We start from the raw sequence: 16,408 nt of genomic DNA, 5'->3' as shown, positions 1-16,408 counted from the left end.
AAGTGTTGCTTCTAAGTTTGCATAGCACTTCGCCCTTTTTGAATATTTTCGAAAAAATCATTAATCAATCATCTTTTAAATTAAATTACACACAGTGTTTGTGCCCGAATTTATTAAAATCGGTTGAGCCGTTTTAGTGTAGCCAAAATTGATCAACTAATTTTAATGAATTGTTGTATGTACTATCAGAGAAGTTGATTCCTATACAATTCGGGGACCTAAGTAGTTTCACAATAGACATAACTACCAGTAGTTCGACTGCAAAGAGACGGACAGGTTTCGATATCTGTCAAATTCGTCGGGTTTCACTAGGATTATTAACGGAATGTGCCTCGCGCTGGCTGATATAATTTATTTTTAAATATTTAAAATAAAGATTTCAAAATTGGATTCTGACAATTTTAATCGCATGTGCCAAAACACAGACAAAAATACGACCAAAGAGGAACACGTCCAGCGAATATGTCAAAGTTTTAAATTCGTAGGTAACAAGCTAACAACCCTAGCGACGATTTTCGTCATAATTCGTCAAATTTAAAAATTTCAACATCAGTTCTAACGGCCGTTCCCAATATTTGATCTATCTCTGGTTTTGCCCTACTAGAGATAGGAACAGCTCACATTAGATATTAGGGACATATATTTTATGTCAATTGTGAGCTATCTCCAGTAGGGCAAAACCAGTGATAGATCAAATATTGGGAACGGCCGTAAGTCGGCATACTCTATAATTCTGTCTACTCTGGTAGTTTGGTTGCGTTACGTCAAACCCAGCTGACACATCACAATTAACATTGAATTGACATAATATTCCACCAAATTAATAACGTTGGTCTGTTAATTGCTTAGGAATCAACTTCCTCGATGGTACATTCAGTAGGCCTGAGAATAGGTTTTTATCTATTTTTATATAGTTACTAGAAATAATTTATATGGCAAAACGACACTTGCCGGGTCAGCTAGTAGTATAATATCATAATTGTCTTGAATATTAAAAAATAGACTCTAGAGGGTGTAAACCACGGAGCAAAATTGTTTTTGCTCCGTGGTGTAAACTGTAAAGTTACATTTAAAGGCCTTTGTCCGCCGAGTATCAGGTTACCGAAACTCATGAAAAAAAAATCACGTGTTTCTCTTAATATGCACGGACGTAAAAAATTTTTACGTCCGTGTTAATATGATATTGGCAATCTCTAATAACGATTTATGAATAAAATATTATTACTCCCTAAGAAGGTGAATGAAATAAAATGAAATTGAAATGAAATAAAATATAGCTGCCGCGGAGTCAGTGTCGGAAGTTCACTACGACGAAGCCGTCAAAGTAGACTCTTTCTGTATCTACCATTAAGTATAAGTTGTATTTGTGTCCCACAAATGCCGTGTTTGACTTACGAACTTTTCCCGGCCGCACATTATCTGAATTTCTGATCACAAAAATTCGGACGCCCCGCCGGAACGCACTCTGTTCATACCATAAAGTTAATATACAGAATAGAGAAACAAAAGCCTGAGCAAGCGAGATGTCACTATCAGTGACACTGCGTGGTAAAAAGAGACCTGTGATACCTGACAGCAGAACTCTTTTTAGAGTTCCGTAGTCAACAAAGAACCCTTATAATTTCGGTCTGTCCGTCTGTATGTCTGTATCTGTCCGCGGTTTTGCTCAGAGACTATTAGACCTACAAAGCTGTAATTTGGCATGAATGCACATATTGATGATGCCGACAAAATGGTACATGAAATCTTAAAAAATATATTTTTATGGTACATTCCCTACATGTAAGTGGGTATGAATTTTTTTTCGCGGGGTGGACGCGTGGATCGTGTGGGATGTCTTTGGATAGGTTTTTTAAAAATATTATGAGTATTCGTAGATCATTTTCCGATTCAGGGATAAGTTTGTGAAATATTAAGTTTTAAAGTGGAAAAAATCGTTAGAGTCCAGTATCCCCCCTTTTACCAGCTAAACGATTTTTTAATTAAATAAGGGGGCAAACGAGGAAACAAGTCACCTGATGGAAAGCAACTTCGGTCGCCCATGGACACTCGCATCATCAGAAGAGCTGCAGGTGCGTTGCCGGCCTTTTAAGAGGGAATAGGGTAATAGGATAGGGTAGGGATGGGAAGGGAATAGAGGGTAAAGATTGCTTGCTAGAGGTTGCTTCTGGAAATGTGAAAAAATTGACGGGAGTAGGAAAGATACTGAATTTAAAAGGAAAACTAACACGGCTAAGAAGACTTCATAATTTATTGAGTAATAGTCGATGAACTAAAAAAATGTATTCGGCGAAGTATAAAGGAACTTTTTGGTCAAATTCCTTTGAAAGTAACTGAGATGTTGACTTGACAGAACTGACAGAACTTGACAGAACATGACAGACTTGATGTTAGTAGTATAAAACACGTTAAATAAATCAGCTATGATATTCTATTATAAAAAGGCAGATATCGCACTAGCGCGTACACTCTGATACGGCCAAATCAAGGTAAGTGCCTTCTTTTGAATTAGTGCATGTTGGCAGCAAGTGAGCGATGAGGTGTCACGTAAGAATATCATTGTGTCACGTTTTTGACTTAAAATGCCAAACTGCGTTTTTAGGAAATGCAAAAATTATAGTTATAAGGTAAAAAAGGATGAAAAAGTTACGTACCACAAGTAAGTACATGAAAACATCTAGTAATTAATTTTTATTTGGATATTTTCCAACATTATAGACAAATTATTATTTAATGCAAAATATTAAACTAAAAAAGGATAGAAAAATACGGACGACAACTTCAGCGTGATAAGGACAGATAATGGTGTGACAGAATAATCGCGCATGCGTGCCGATGTGCAACTCAAAGTATATAGCAATCCTTTTCTATAATTATCATTCGTAACGTATTATCTGTCGCATACATTGTTGTAATTTATAGATATACCAGAGGTAGATATATATATATATATATATATATATATATATATATATATATATATATATATATATATATATATATATATATATATATATATATGTCGTACAGGAACAAATTCTAAGGCCCGCTTGATGATTTGATAAATCGAATTATCACTTATAATACCACAAGAGCTTCAAAATTATCGGGTATTTCCCGATAGGTTCGTTGCAAAACTTGACGACTTTATTTGTTTGCAGGGAACCTTGAGGGAAATGCCAGATAATTTTGAAGCTCGTGTGGTATTCGGGGGATTATTTTTCCGTCCCAAATGTCGGCCAATAGAATCAGAATTTGTTTTTTATATATAGCAACTACCAGAGAAAATTTTCAAAAAATTATCAGTATAATACCATGTAGGTTGTACCACGTGACGTCGTATGGTGCGATTTTTTTGGTCGATATTTGGGTCGGAAAAATAATCGCGAAAATTCTAGGGACTTCGCGAAAACACGGATAATTAGACAATGGTGATTACATTTTTCAACCTTACTGACATAAGATTACTTAAGATTGAGAAAGGAATCGTTAGATATTATCGAAAAAATCACTGATTGGTTGGTTTAAGCGCCCCACAACAACATCTTCTCCGATTGGTTGAAGACTTGACGTTTTAAATGTCAATTCATTGTCACGCGTTGTTTTGTTTGTGGTTGTTTATGTAAGCCAGCTAGCAGTTTTTGATAAATTTTAATGTGTTTAAAATTGTAGTCGGACTTGAAAAATAGTGCGAAGTGTTATCTAAAAGTGTGTCTGTAGATACAAAATGACTGATTCAAGTGAAATTAGTGCTGAAAGTTCAACGAGGTTGTGGTTAAAATGGAAAAAAGTTAAATAAAAAGTAAAGTTCCTATGAAGAGGCATTGTCATTTCTTACCCTTTATAATTCTATGGTGTAGAATTATAAAGATACATAGGAAAAGATAGTAACCAATCAGAATAAGAGTTGGGCAGTTAGCAAAAATCAAGCCAATCAGCGTTAGGAATGTGCAATGTCACTAAGGCAACTCGGGTTTTCCCAAAAAACCTAACTTTTTTTAGAAAAATTGAAAAATATAAACAGCATTATTTAATTATCCGTATTTTCGCAAAATCCCTAGAATTTTCGCGATAATTCGATTTATCAAATTATCCTACGACATATACAAAAATTTGAAAAAAAAACTAGCGATACTACGTAACCCTGTATTGCGCGTGGCCCGACACGCACTTGGCTGGTTTTTTGACGTTCAGTCGGCAATGTTGACTTTGTCAAGCAAATGGTTGACAATTTAATCTCATAGAATTCATGTTCAATCATGCTTGTGTAAGTGTATACGTACACATATTTTTACACACAGATGTAAACCAATTTCTGTTTCGTTTGACAGTTCGAGATTGTTGCTGTATTCCGCTAGGTATATTAACTTTATGGTTGTGGACCCCGCATACTATCAGAATTTTGACGTGTCAAAATGTATGTGCGTCCGAATTTTTCTGATCAGAAATTCGGATAATGTGCGGCCGGGCATAATAATCGATGCATACTTTTATTCTTACATACGTGTATTTTATCCATTTTTATATTAAACTAGTTATTACTTAGTGTAGGTAGAATATTGAACGGGCAGGTATTGTCGTACCCTACGAATAATAAAAGTCGTACCGTACTATAAGCGTCATTCAATTAAAAAAAGATTTTGTCATTACAACTATAAATAAGTCGATGATGATTTTATTACTGTTGAAAGATGCGGATAAAATATCAAAATAATAATTAAAATATTGAGATTTAGGGGTTTTAACCACATCGTGTTATGTATCGTGTAATGTCATGTTTGTATGAGTAAAAGTCACTGACCTCCATTACAACTTGTACATTGGAGGTCAGTGGTAAAGATAGAAAGAACTGAAAGGTTGTATGTAAATCATATTTTAATTGTATAGTATGAGCGTTGATCCTTTAATTGTATAAAGCAATTTTACGATCGAGAGAATTATGCATTTAAGGTTGTATAAATGTTTTACAGCATGTGTGTATGACTTACCTCGGGGTTTAAGAGATTCGGCCTGCTTATAAGGTTTATCGCTTGAAATTTCAATGGGCTTCTCATTATCACTGTCAACCATTTCTTCGATTTGTACTTGTCTCGGGTGTTCAGGTATTTCCATTGTGTCATCGGGCAATTCGATAGTCGTTTGATATACATTGGGATACTCAATTGTGTCCTCACCTTCATACTCAACAATATTTACATCATGACTAATAGCTGCATTCTTAGGAATTTCGTTTTCGTTGTCTATATTTTCCTCTATAACAATATCACCCATGTCATCATATTCATGTTTGGGTTTCTTTTTCTTTTTCAGTATAGTTCGCTTCGTTTTCACTTGTTTAGGTTCCATGTCACCAGGACCCTTAACGAACTTAGTAATTATTTCTTCACAAATTTCTGTATCAGATGATTTTGGAGATGTGTAGTTGACAGTAATATCTGGAAATGTTTTTGTATGTAGCTTAAAATTATGTATTGATATATTATTATAATTTATGTGGTTAAAACCTTATTTTACAAAAGGCTTAAGTCATCATCGGCCCTCAGATTTTCTCAAGGATCATTTTAAGAAAACAGAAGCAGCTACTAAAAAAATATAAAAGAGGTTTTATGCACGAAAACAAGATCTCTTTTATCAAGTAGGAAAGTTGCTGTCATACTAAAAGTTGCTTTGATTCTCGAGAGGAAATAAGTTCGTTTAAATTGTGTAGGCTTCGAAACATTTATTAGACCTTTTTAAGATATTATACAGTAGTCTATATATGTGATGTGTATTGCAAGTTGAAGGGAAAGGTAAAAACTAGCCTTTAAACTGAATTTAACACACATACTTTTAATATTTTCAAAATAAGAATGTGTTTTTGTTTTATTTTACAAGGTGTCCCGACAGCAGGGTCCGATCATTTGATGTTATAAAATATGTCATTTTTATCGACGGCAGATTGGCTCTTAACTGGTGTCGGGACACATTGTATAATGAGTATGTGGTTATATTATAAGTGTCCTGCGTGCAATAAATTCATATTTGCTTAATATTATAAATGCGATAGTGTTCCTGTCTTTCTTTTTGTTACCTTTTCACGCTCAAATTGCGAAACTGATTTTGTTAATATGGAGATACTGTAAGTCCCGGGACATGTATATTGTGTACTGTTTGTTTGTTTTATTAATTTTATTGATCGAAATAAGCGAATAAGCTATTTGAGATTGCTAAAAAACTTAAAATCCTTCGGGATTTTATACTCAACTTTGAGTCATATATCGATCTATTTATATAATATTTATTCATGCTTATTTACTTATACACGCTAACTTCCATTTTTTGATAACGGCCGCTATTGTTTAAAAGTTTTAATGTTAGGGATAAAAGTTTTGAATATTTTTGACTGTCTTGTTAAGATTTTTTATATACGGTAACTTCTAGAAGTTTTGTTTAGTCCATTTTTCTTTTTAGGTTAGCCTTTTTTAAGAAAGGATTTATTTGAAGAACCTTTCTACTTTAAGTATATTGTTTGATGAGAAACGCGTCAGTGAATTTATCGAATCACGCGGTACCTAATTCTCTTTTCTTTACTGAACGATTCATATACTAGACCTATCTTATATATTTAAACGAGCATTTCTTGTATATATATCTATACTAATATTATAATTCTGCAGAGTTTGTTTGTTTGAACGCGCTAATCTCAGAAAGTACTGGTCCGATTTGAAAAATTCTTTCACTGTTAGATAGCCCATTTATCGAGGAAGGCTATAGGCTATATTTTATCACGCTAAGACTAATAGGAGCGGAGAAATAGAGGAAAATGTGGAAAAAACGGGGGAAATTATATAAAAGGGCTTATTTGAACGCGCTAATCTCAGGAACGACTAATCCGATTTGAAAAATTCTTTCAGTGTTAAATAGCCCATTTATCGAGGAAGGCTATAGGTTATATTTTATCACGCTAAGTCTAATAGGAGCGAGGAAATAGAGGAAATAGTGAAAAAAACGGGGGAAATTATATGAAAGGGCTTATTTGAACGCGCTAATCTCAGAAACTACTGGTCCGATTTGAAAAATTATTTCAATGTTAGATAGCTCATTTATTGAGGAAGACCATAGGCTACTTTTTATCACGCTAAGACTAAAAGGAACGAAGAAATAGAGGAAAATGTGAGAAAAACGGGGGAAATTATATGAAATTTTATGAATTATTTGAAATCTTAAGAACTACTGGAGCAATTTTTATGTTATTTGGCAAACATGAAGAATAGACCACGTGAAGGGACATAGGCTATTTTTTGCGGAACAATGTACGGTTGCGTGAAATTCCTAAATTACGCAAGCGAAGCCGCGCGCAACATCTTTATGTAATAAAATCGTAGGAAATTCAATTCTGTACATTGAATATTTTTGTACAATAGATGTGTCATGTGATCTACTATGCTAACGCGGACGAAGTCACGGGCAACAGCTAGTTTAATATATAGGGAGTTTCGGGGGCGATAAATCGATCTAGCTAGGAATAATTTTTAGAAAATGTCATTTTATTCGTGTTTTATCGAATACCGAGCAACGCTCGGTCAAATAGCTAGTATTATATAATTGGAATCTCGGAATCCGCCCCAACGATTTTCATAAAATTTAGTATATAGGGGGTTTCGGGGGCGATAAATCGATCCAGCTACGAATCATTTTTAGAAAATGTCATTTTATTCGTGTTTTATCGAATACCGAGCAAAGCTCGGTCAAACAGCTAGTTATAGTTTATAAGAACAATTTTGAAGCAATATTATAGATAAAGTTTATTTTTAACAAAAGCTTTTAAAAATAATATTACTTACACTTACCTTCGGGCCTGAAAATTTCTTCGTTCATCACTAGCTCATCGTTTTCTTCTGGTCTCAATTCGTACGACACTGGTTTAATTTCTTCATTATCCACTTCCAAATTCGCTGATTCATCACCTTTCTTTTTGACGACACCTTTTTTCACTTTAGTTACAGTTTTCCCAACAATGGTCTCTTTTTGTGAATCTTCTGACTTCTTATTATCTTCACTGGGTTTTGGGGTTTCAGAAACATCTGTAACATTATGCAATAGACAAGAAATATTAGATAGAGCTGTGAAAATATTTTCAGTTTTTTTTTGTGAAAGTAATGTTGTGATTTCCTCGTGTGTGGTGTAAGCATCTTGTACGATTTTATTCGGGGTTGAATCATTTACGTTAGTAAATTGAATGTCATGTTTTTTGAAAATAAGTTTGTTGTGTTCGATAAAATGTTTAACAGTTTCTGTTAGTTTAATCTTACCATCAGGCACAAAAACTTTCTTATATATATCATTTTTAGGCACATCCTGGGTTATCTCTTCAATTGCAGACCCTCTCAGCAATTCATTAACCTCTTCAGGTTTTCCTTCTTGCACTTGTGAATTGAGGTGTTTGAATTCAAGATCTTTTATTTCCGGAATATCCATGACAATCTTCTTTTTGACCATACGCTTAGTTTTCTTTGTGATTTTGTTCTTGCTATCAGGCGACACGCTTTCCTTGACAAGAGTTACTTGGGGCATTTCTTCTTCGTCCAAGGGTTTCGACGTTGCAAAAGTATCTGAGGGTGCTTCTAAAACTTGAGGAATGGTGGATTTAACAGCGTTAAGTTCGTCAGTGATTAGTTGTGCCTTTTGTGTGGTGATCTGTTCTTGAGTTGTGTATGTCTGTTCCACGGTTTCATCCGTGGATGTGTGTTGTGCTTTGTGTAGGTGCGTAGGTATAAGTGTATCTTGTTGTGTAACTACTTTTTCCTTTTTGGGTGTACGTTTTGTGATCTTTGTTTGTTTGGTCTTACCGTCAGGCATAAGAATTTCTCCTGTAACCGTTTCCTCAGGAAAATCTTCAGTTTCTTCAGGTTCCTTTTGCTTTTGTACATCATCCAATTTATCTGCTTTGTCAGGTTCTTCCACAACAGGTTGCTGTTTCTTGGGCTTGTTTTCTGATAATTCTGGAGTCACACCAATGGTCTTTTTCTTGATTACACGTTTTGTACGTGTGATTTTGAGGATTCCATCGGGGGTTGCCTCATCGATCACAGACTCCTCTGGCAGGTCTTCTACCTCATCAGGCTGTGTTTCTTCCATTTCTGACTTCAGTTCTTTCAGTTCAAGATCTATAGTTTCAGGAATATCTTTAACCATCTTCTTTTTGACAACACGCTTAGTTTTCTTTGTAGTCTTAGTCTTGCCGTCTGGGGACACGATTTCCTCTATCACGATTTCTTCGTCGTCCAAAGGTATCGTCATTTCGGAAGTATCTGCGGGAGCTTCTAAAATTTTAGGAGTGGTTGTTTGAACAGTGTCGAAAACGTCAGTGATTTGTTGTGCTTTCTGTGAAGTGATCTGTTCTTGTCTCGTGTAAGTCTCCTCCACGGTTTCATCCGTGGATGGCTGTTGTTCTGTAGGTGTTAGTTTATCTAATGGTGTAAGGACTTTTTTCTTTTTGACTGTACGTTTTGTGATCTTTATTTGTTTGGTCTTACCATCAGGCATCATGATTTCTTCTGTCACCGTTTCCTCAGGAGCCTCTTCGATTTCTTCTGGTTTCTGTTGCTCTTGCAGATCATCCAACTTTTTTGTGTCGTCAGGTTCTTCTATAATTGGTTGCTCTTCCGTGGCCTCCTTTTCTGATAATTCCGGAGTCACACCGATGGTCTTTTTCTTGGTTACACGTTTTGTTCGTGTAATTTTGATGCTTCCATCCGGGGTTGTCTCTTGGATTACAGACTCCTCTGGCAGGTCTTCTACATCATCAGGTAGCGTTTCTTCCACTTCTGACTTCGGCTCTTTCAGTTCAAGATATAAAGATTCAGGAATATCTTTAACCGTCTTCTTTTTGACAACACTCTTAGTTTTCTTTGTGATCTTAGTTTTGCCATCTGGAGACACGATTTCCTCGACAACAGTATCTTCAGGCATTTCTTTATCGTCCCAAAGTTTCGTCGTATTAAAAGTATCTGCGAGAGATTCTAATACTTGAGGAATGGCGGTCTGGGCAGTGTCGAGAATGTCAGTGACGTCTTGTGCTTTCTGTGTAGTGAGTTGTTCCACGATTTCATCCGTGGAAGGCTGTTCTTCTGTAGGTGTAAGTGTGTCTTGTTGTGTTATGACTTTTTTCTTTGTGACTGTACGTTTTGTGATCTTTGTTTGTTTGGTCTTACCGTCAGGAATCATGATTTCTTCTGTCACCGTTTCCTCAGGACCCTCTTCAGTTTCTTCAGGTTTCTTCTGCTCTGGCAGATCATCCAACTTTTCTTTGTCGTCAGGTTCTTCCACAATAGGTCGCTGTTCCTTGGGCTCCATTTCTGATAATTCTGGAGTCACACCGATGGTCTTCTTCTTGGTTACACGTTTTGTTCGTTTTGTTGTTTTGATGCTAACATCTGGGGAAACCTCTTCGATTACAGTTTTTTCTGGTAAATCACGTACCTCATCCGGCTGTGTTTCTTCTACTTCTGACTTCGGTTTTTTGGCAGTGTCAAAAACGTCAGTGATTTCTTGTGCTTTCTGTGTAGTGATTTGTTCTTGAGTCATGTATGTCATTTCGGAAGTATCTGCAGGAGCTTCTAAAATTTGAGGAATGGTTGTTTGGGTAGTGTCGAAAATGTCAGTGATAAGTTGTACTTTCTGTGAAGTGATCTGTTCTTGTGTGGTGTAAGTCTCCTCCACGTATTCATCCGTGGAAGGCTGTTGTTCTGTAGGTGTATGTGTATCTTGTGGTGTAATTACTTTTCTATTTTCGAATGTTTGTTTCGTGATCTTTGTTTGTTTGATCTTACCGTCAGGCATCATAATTTCTTCTATCACAGACTCCTCAGGACCCTTTTTAGTTTCTTCAAATTTCTTTGGCTCTTGCACATCATCCAACATTTCTGTGTCGTCAGGTTCTTCCACAACAGGTTGCTGTTCGTTGGGTTCCTTTTCTGATAATTCTGGAGTCACACCGATGGTCTTCTTCTTGGTTACACGTTTTGTTCGTTTTGTGATTTTGATGCTACCATCTGGGGCAACATCTTTGATAACCGTTACTTCAGGTAAATCATCTACCACATCAGGCTGTGTTTCTTCCACTTCTGACTTCGGTTCTTTCAGTTCAAGATCTTTAGTTTCAGGAATATCACTAATCGTCTTCTTTTTGACAACACGCTTAGTTTTCTTTGTGATCTTTGTCTTACCATCTGGAGACACAATTTCCTCTACCACGGTTTCTTCGGGCATTGCTTCTTCGTCCAAAGGTTGCGTCGTTTCAAAAGTATCTGCAGGAACATCTAAAATTTGAGGAATGGTTGTTTGGGCAGTGTCGAAAACGTCAGTGATTTCTTGTGTTTTCTGTGAAGTGATTTGTTCGTGTGTCGTGTACGTCTCTTCCACGGTTTCATCCGTGGATGGCTGATGTTCTTTAGGTGAAAGTGTGTCTTGTTGTGCTATGAGTTTTTTCTTTTTGTCTGTACGTTTTGTGATCTTTGTTTGTTTGGTCTTACCGTCAGGCATCATGATTTCTTCTGTCACCGTTTCCTCACGACCCTCTTCAGTTTCTTCAGGTTTCTTCTGCTCTTGCAGATCATCTAACTTTTCTGTGTCGTCAGGTTCTTCCACAATAGGTCGCTGTTCCTTGGGCTCCATTTCAGGTAATTCTGGAGTCACACCGATGGTCTTCTTCTTGGTTACTCGTTTTGTTCGTTTTGTGATTTTGATGCTACCATCTGGAGCAACCTCTTCGATAACCGTTACTTCAGGTAAATCATCTACCTCATCAGGCTGTGTTTCTTCCACTTCTGACTTCGGTTCTTTCAGTTCAAGATCTTTAGTTTCAGGAATATCTCCAATCGTCTTCTTTTTGACAACACGCTTAGTTTTCTTTGTGATCTTAGTCTTACCATCTGGAGACACAATTTCCTCCACCACGGTTTCTACAGGCATTGCTTCTTCGTCCAAAGGTTGCGTCGTTTCAGAAGTATCTGCAGGAGCTTCTAAAATTTGAGGAATGGTTGTTTTGGCAGTGTCAAAAACGTCAGTGATTTCTTGTGCTTTCTGTGTAGTGATTTGTTCTTGTGTCGTGTACGTCTCTTCCACGGTTACATCCGTGGATGGCTGATGTTCTGTAGGTGAAAGTGTGTCTTGTTGTGTTATGGCTTTTTTCTTTTTGACTGTACGTTTTGTGATCTTTGTTTGTTTGGTCTTACCGTCGGGCATCATCATTTCTTCTGTCACCGTTTCCTCAGGACCCTCTTCAGTTTCTTCAGGGTTCTTCTGCTCTTGCAGATCATCCAACTTTTCTGTGTCGTCAGGTTCTTCCACAATAGGTCGCTGTTCCTTGGGCTCCATTTCTGACAATTCTGGAGTCACACCGATGGTATTCTTCTTAGTTACACGTTTTATTCGTTTTGTTGTTTTGATGCTACCACCTGGGGAAACCTCTTCGATTACAGTTTCTTCTGGTAAATCACGTACCTCATCAGGCTGTGTTTCTTCCACTTTTGATTTCGGTTCTTTCAGTTCAAGAGCTTTAGTTTCAAGAATATCTCCAATCGTCTTCTTTTTGACAACACGCTTAGTTTCCTTTGTGATCCTATTCTTACCATCTGGAGACATAATTTCCTCTACCACGGTTTCTTCGGGCATTGCTTCTTCGTCCAAAGGTTGCGTCGTTTCAGAAGTATCTGCAGGAGCATCTAAAATTTGAAGAATGGTTGTTTGGGCAGTGTCGAAAACGTCAGTGATTTCTTGTGCTTTCTGTGTAGTAATTTGTTCGTGTGTCGTGTATGTCTCTTCCACGGTTTCATCCGTGGATGGCTGATGTTCTGTAGGTGAAAGTGTGTCTTGTTGTGTTATGACTTTTTTCTTTTTGACTGTACGTTTTGGCATCTTTGTTTGTTTGGTCTTACCGTCAGGCATCATGATTTCTTCTGTCACCGTTTCCTCAGGACCTTTTTCAGTTTCTTCAGGTTTCTTTTGCTCTTGCAGATCGTCTGACTTTTCTGTGTCGTCAAGTTCTTCCACAATAGGTTGCTGTTCCTTGGGCTCAATTTCAAGTAATTCTGGAGTCACACCGATGGTCTTCTTCTTGGTTACTCGTTTCGTTCGTTTTGTGATTTTGATGCTACCCTCTGGAGCAACTTCTTCGATAACCGTTACTTCAGGTAAATCATCTACCTCATCAGGCTGTGTTTCTTCCACTTCTGACTTCGGTTCTTGCAGTTCAAGTTCTTTAGTTTCAGGAATATCTCCAATCGTCTTCTTTTTGATAACACGCTTAGTTTTCTTTGTGATCTTAGTATTACCATCGGGAGACAAAATTTCCTCTACCACGGTTTCTTCGGGCATTGCTTCTTCGTCCAAAGGTTGCTTCGTTTCAGAAGTATCTGCAGGAGCTTCTAAAATTTGAGGAATGGTTGTTTGAGCTGTGTCGAAAACGTCAGTGATTTCTTGTGCTTTCTGTGTAGTGATTTGTTCGTGTGTCGTGTACGTCTCTTCCACAGTTTCATCCGTAGATGGCTGATGTTCTTTAGGTGAAAGTGTGTCTTGTTGTGTTATGACTTTTTTCTTTTTGACTGTACGTTTTGTGATCTTTGTTTGTTTGGTCTTACCATCAGGCATCATGATTTCTTCTGTTACCGTTTCTTCAGGACCCTCATCAGTTTCTTCAGGTTTCTTTTGCTCTTGAAGGTCATCCAACTTTTCTGTGTCGTCAGGTTCTTCCACAATAGGTTGCTGTTCCTTGGGCTCCTTATCTAATAATTCCGGAGCCACACCGATGGTCTTCGTCTTGGTTACTCGTTTTGTTCGTTTTGTGATTTTGATGCTACCATCTGGAGAAACCTCTTCGATAACCGTTACTTCAGGTAAATCATCTACCTCATCAGGCTGTGTTTCTTCCACTTCTGACTTCGGTTCTTTCAGTTCAAGATCTTTAGTTGCAGGAATATCTCCAATCGTCTTCTTTTTGATAAGACGCTCAGTTTTCTTTGTGATCTTAGTCTTACCATCAGGAGACACAATTTCCTCTACCACGGTTTCTTCGGGCAGTGCTTCTTCGTCCAAAGGTTGCGTCGTTTTAGAAGTATTTGCAGGAGCTTCTAAAATTTGAGGAATGGTTGTTTGAGCAGTGTCGAAAGCGTCAGTGATTTCTTGTGCTTTCTGTGTAGTGAATTGTTCGTGTGTCGTGTACGTCTCTTCCACGGTTTCATCCGTAGATGGCTGATGTTCTGTAGGTGAAAGTGTGTCTTGTTGTGTTATGACTTTTTTCGTTTTGACTGTACGTTTTGTGATCTTTGTTTGTTTGGTCTTACCATCAGGCATCATGATTTCTTCTGTGACCGTTTCTTCAGGACCCTCTTCGGTTTCTTCAGGTTTCTTTTGCTCTTGAAGGTCATCCAACTTGTCTGTGTCGTCAGGTTCTTCCACAATAGGTTGCTGTTCCTTGGGCTCCATTTCAGGTAATTCTGGAGTCACACCGATGGTCTTCTTCTTGGTTACTCGTTTTGTTCGTTTTGTGATTTTGATGCTACCATCTGGAGCAACCTCTTCGATAACCGTTACTTCAGGTAAATCATCTACCTCATCAGGCTGTGTTTTTTCCACTTCTGACTTCGGTTCTTTCAGTTCAAGATCTTTAGTTTCAGGAATATCTCCAATCGTCTTCTTTTTGATAACACGCTTAGTTTTCTTTGTGATCTTAGTCTTACCATCAGGAGACACAATTTCCTCTACCACGGTTTCTTCGGGCATTGCTTCTTCGTCCAAATTTTGCTTCATTTCAGAAGTATCTGCAGGAGCTTCTAAAATTTGAGGAATGGTTGTTTGAGCAGTGTCGAAAACGTCAGTGATTTCTTGTGCTTTCTGTGTAGTGAATTGTTCGTGTGTCGTGTACGTCTCATCCACGGTTTCATCCGTAGATGGCTGATGTTCTGTAGGTGAAAGTGTGTCTTGTTGTGTTATGACTTTTTTCGTTTTGACTGTACGTTTTGTGATCTTTGTTTGTTTGGTCTTACCATCAGGCATCATGATTTCTTCTGTGACCGTTTCTTCAGGACCCTCTTCAGTTTCTTCAGGTTTCTTTTGCTCTTGAAGGTCATCCAACTTTTCTGTGTCGTCAGGTTCTTCCACAATAGGTTGCTTTTCCTTGGGCTCCATTTCAGGTAATTCTGGAGTCACACCGATGGTCTTCTTCTTGGTTACTCGTTTTGTTCGTTTTGTGATTTTGATGCTACCATCTGGAGCAACCTCTTCGATAACCGTCACTTCTGGTAAATCATCTACCTCATCAGGCTGTGTTGCTTCCACTTCTGACTTCCGTTCTTTCAGTTCAAGAACCATTGTTTCAGGAATATCTTTAGCCGACTTCTTTTTGACAACACGCTTAGTTTTCTTTGTGATCTTAGTCTTACCATCAGGAGACACAATTTCCTCTACCACGGTTTCTTCGGGCATTGCTTCTTCGTCCAAAGGTTGCGTCGTTTCAGAAGTATCTGCAGGAGCTTCTAAAATTTGAGGAATGGTTTTTTGAGCAGTGTCGAAAACGTCAGTGATTTCTTGTGCTTTCTGTGTAGTGATTTGTTCGTGTGTCGTGTACGTCTCTTCCACGGTTTCATCCGTAGATGGCTGATGTTCTGTAGGTGAAAGTGTGTCTTGTTGTGTTATGACTTTTTTCTTTTTGACTGTACGTTTTGTGATCTTTGTTTGTTTGGTCTTACCATCAGGCATCATGATTTCTTCTGTGACCGTTTCTTCAGGACCCTCTTCAGTTTCTTCAGGTTTCTTTTGCTCTTGAAGGTCATCCAACTTTTCTGTGTCGTCAAGTTCTTCCACAATAGGTTGCTGTTCCTTGGGCTCCATTTCAGGTAATTCTGGAGTCACACCGATGGTCTTCTTGGTTACTCGTTTTGTTCGTTTTGTGATTTTGATGCTACCATCTGGAGCAACCTCTTCGATAACCGTTACTTCAGGTAAATCATCTACCTCATCAGGCTGTGTTTTTTCCACTTCTGACTTCGGTTCTTTCAGTTCAAGATCTTTAGTTTCAGAAATATCTCCAATCGTCTTCTTTTTGACAACACGCTTAGTTTTCTTTGTGATCTTAGTCTTACCATCAGGAGACACAATTTCCTCTACCACGGATTCTTCGGGCAGTGCTTCTTCGTCCAAAGGTTGCGTCGTTTCAAAAGTATCTGCAGGAGCTTCTAAAATATGAGGAATTGTTGTTTTAGCAGTGTCGAAAACGTCAGTGATTTCTTGTGCTTTCTGTGTAGTGATTTTTTCGTGTGTCGTGTACGTCTCTTCCACAGTTTCATCCGTAGATGGCTGATGTTCTTTAGGTGAAAGTGTGTCTTGTTGTGTTATGACTTTTTTCTTTTTGACTGTACGTTTTGTGATCTTT

At 37.6% G+C, this 16,408-nt stretch overlaps 1 protein-coding gene across 1 annotated transcript in view; it reads right to left on the bottom strand.

The window, feature by feature from the left end:
• Positions 1–16,408, bottom strand: part of LOC121738440 (titin) — a 130,448-nt gene that overhangs the window by 13,030 nt on the left and 101,010 nt on the right. The window contains exons 37-41 of the mRNA XM_042130481.1: positions 11,514–16,211; positions 11,062–11,300; positions 9,516–10,845; positions 7,830–8,063; positions 4,989–5,435 (exon numbers count right to left, since the gene is read on the bottom strand). Coding sequence (XP_041986415.1) covers positions 4,989–5,435; positions 7,830–8,063; positions 9,516–10,845; positions 11,062–11,300; positions 11,514–16,211 — 6,948 coding nt within the window. The remainder of the gene's footprint in view (positions 1–4,988; positions 5,436–7,829; positions 8,064–9,515; positions 10,846–11,061; positions 11,301–11,513; positions 16,212–16,408) is intronic.

This window comes from Aricia agestis, chromosome Z, assembly GCF_905147365.1.
Source record: "Aricia agestis chromosome Z, ilAriAges1.1, whole genome shotgun sequence".
NCBI lineage: Eukaryota > Metazoa > Arthropoda > Insecta > Lepidoptera > Lycaenidae > Aricia > Aricia agestis.
This window is presented reverse-complemented; position numbering and strand designations above follow the sequence as displayed.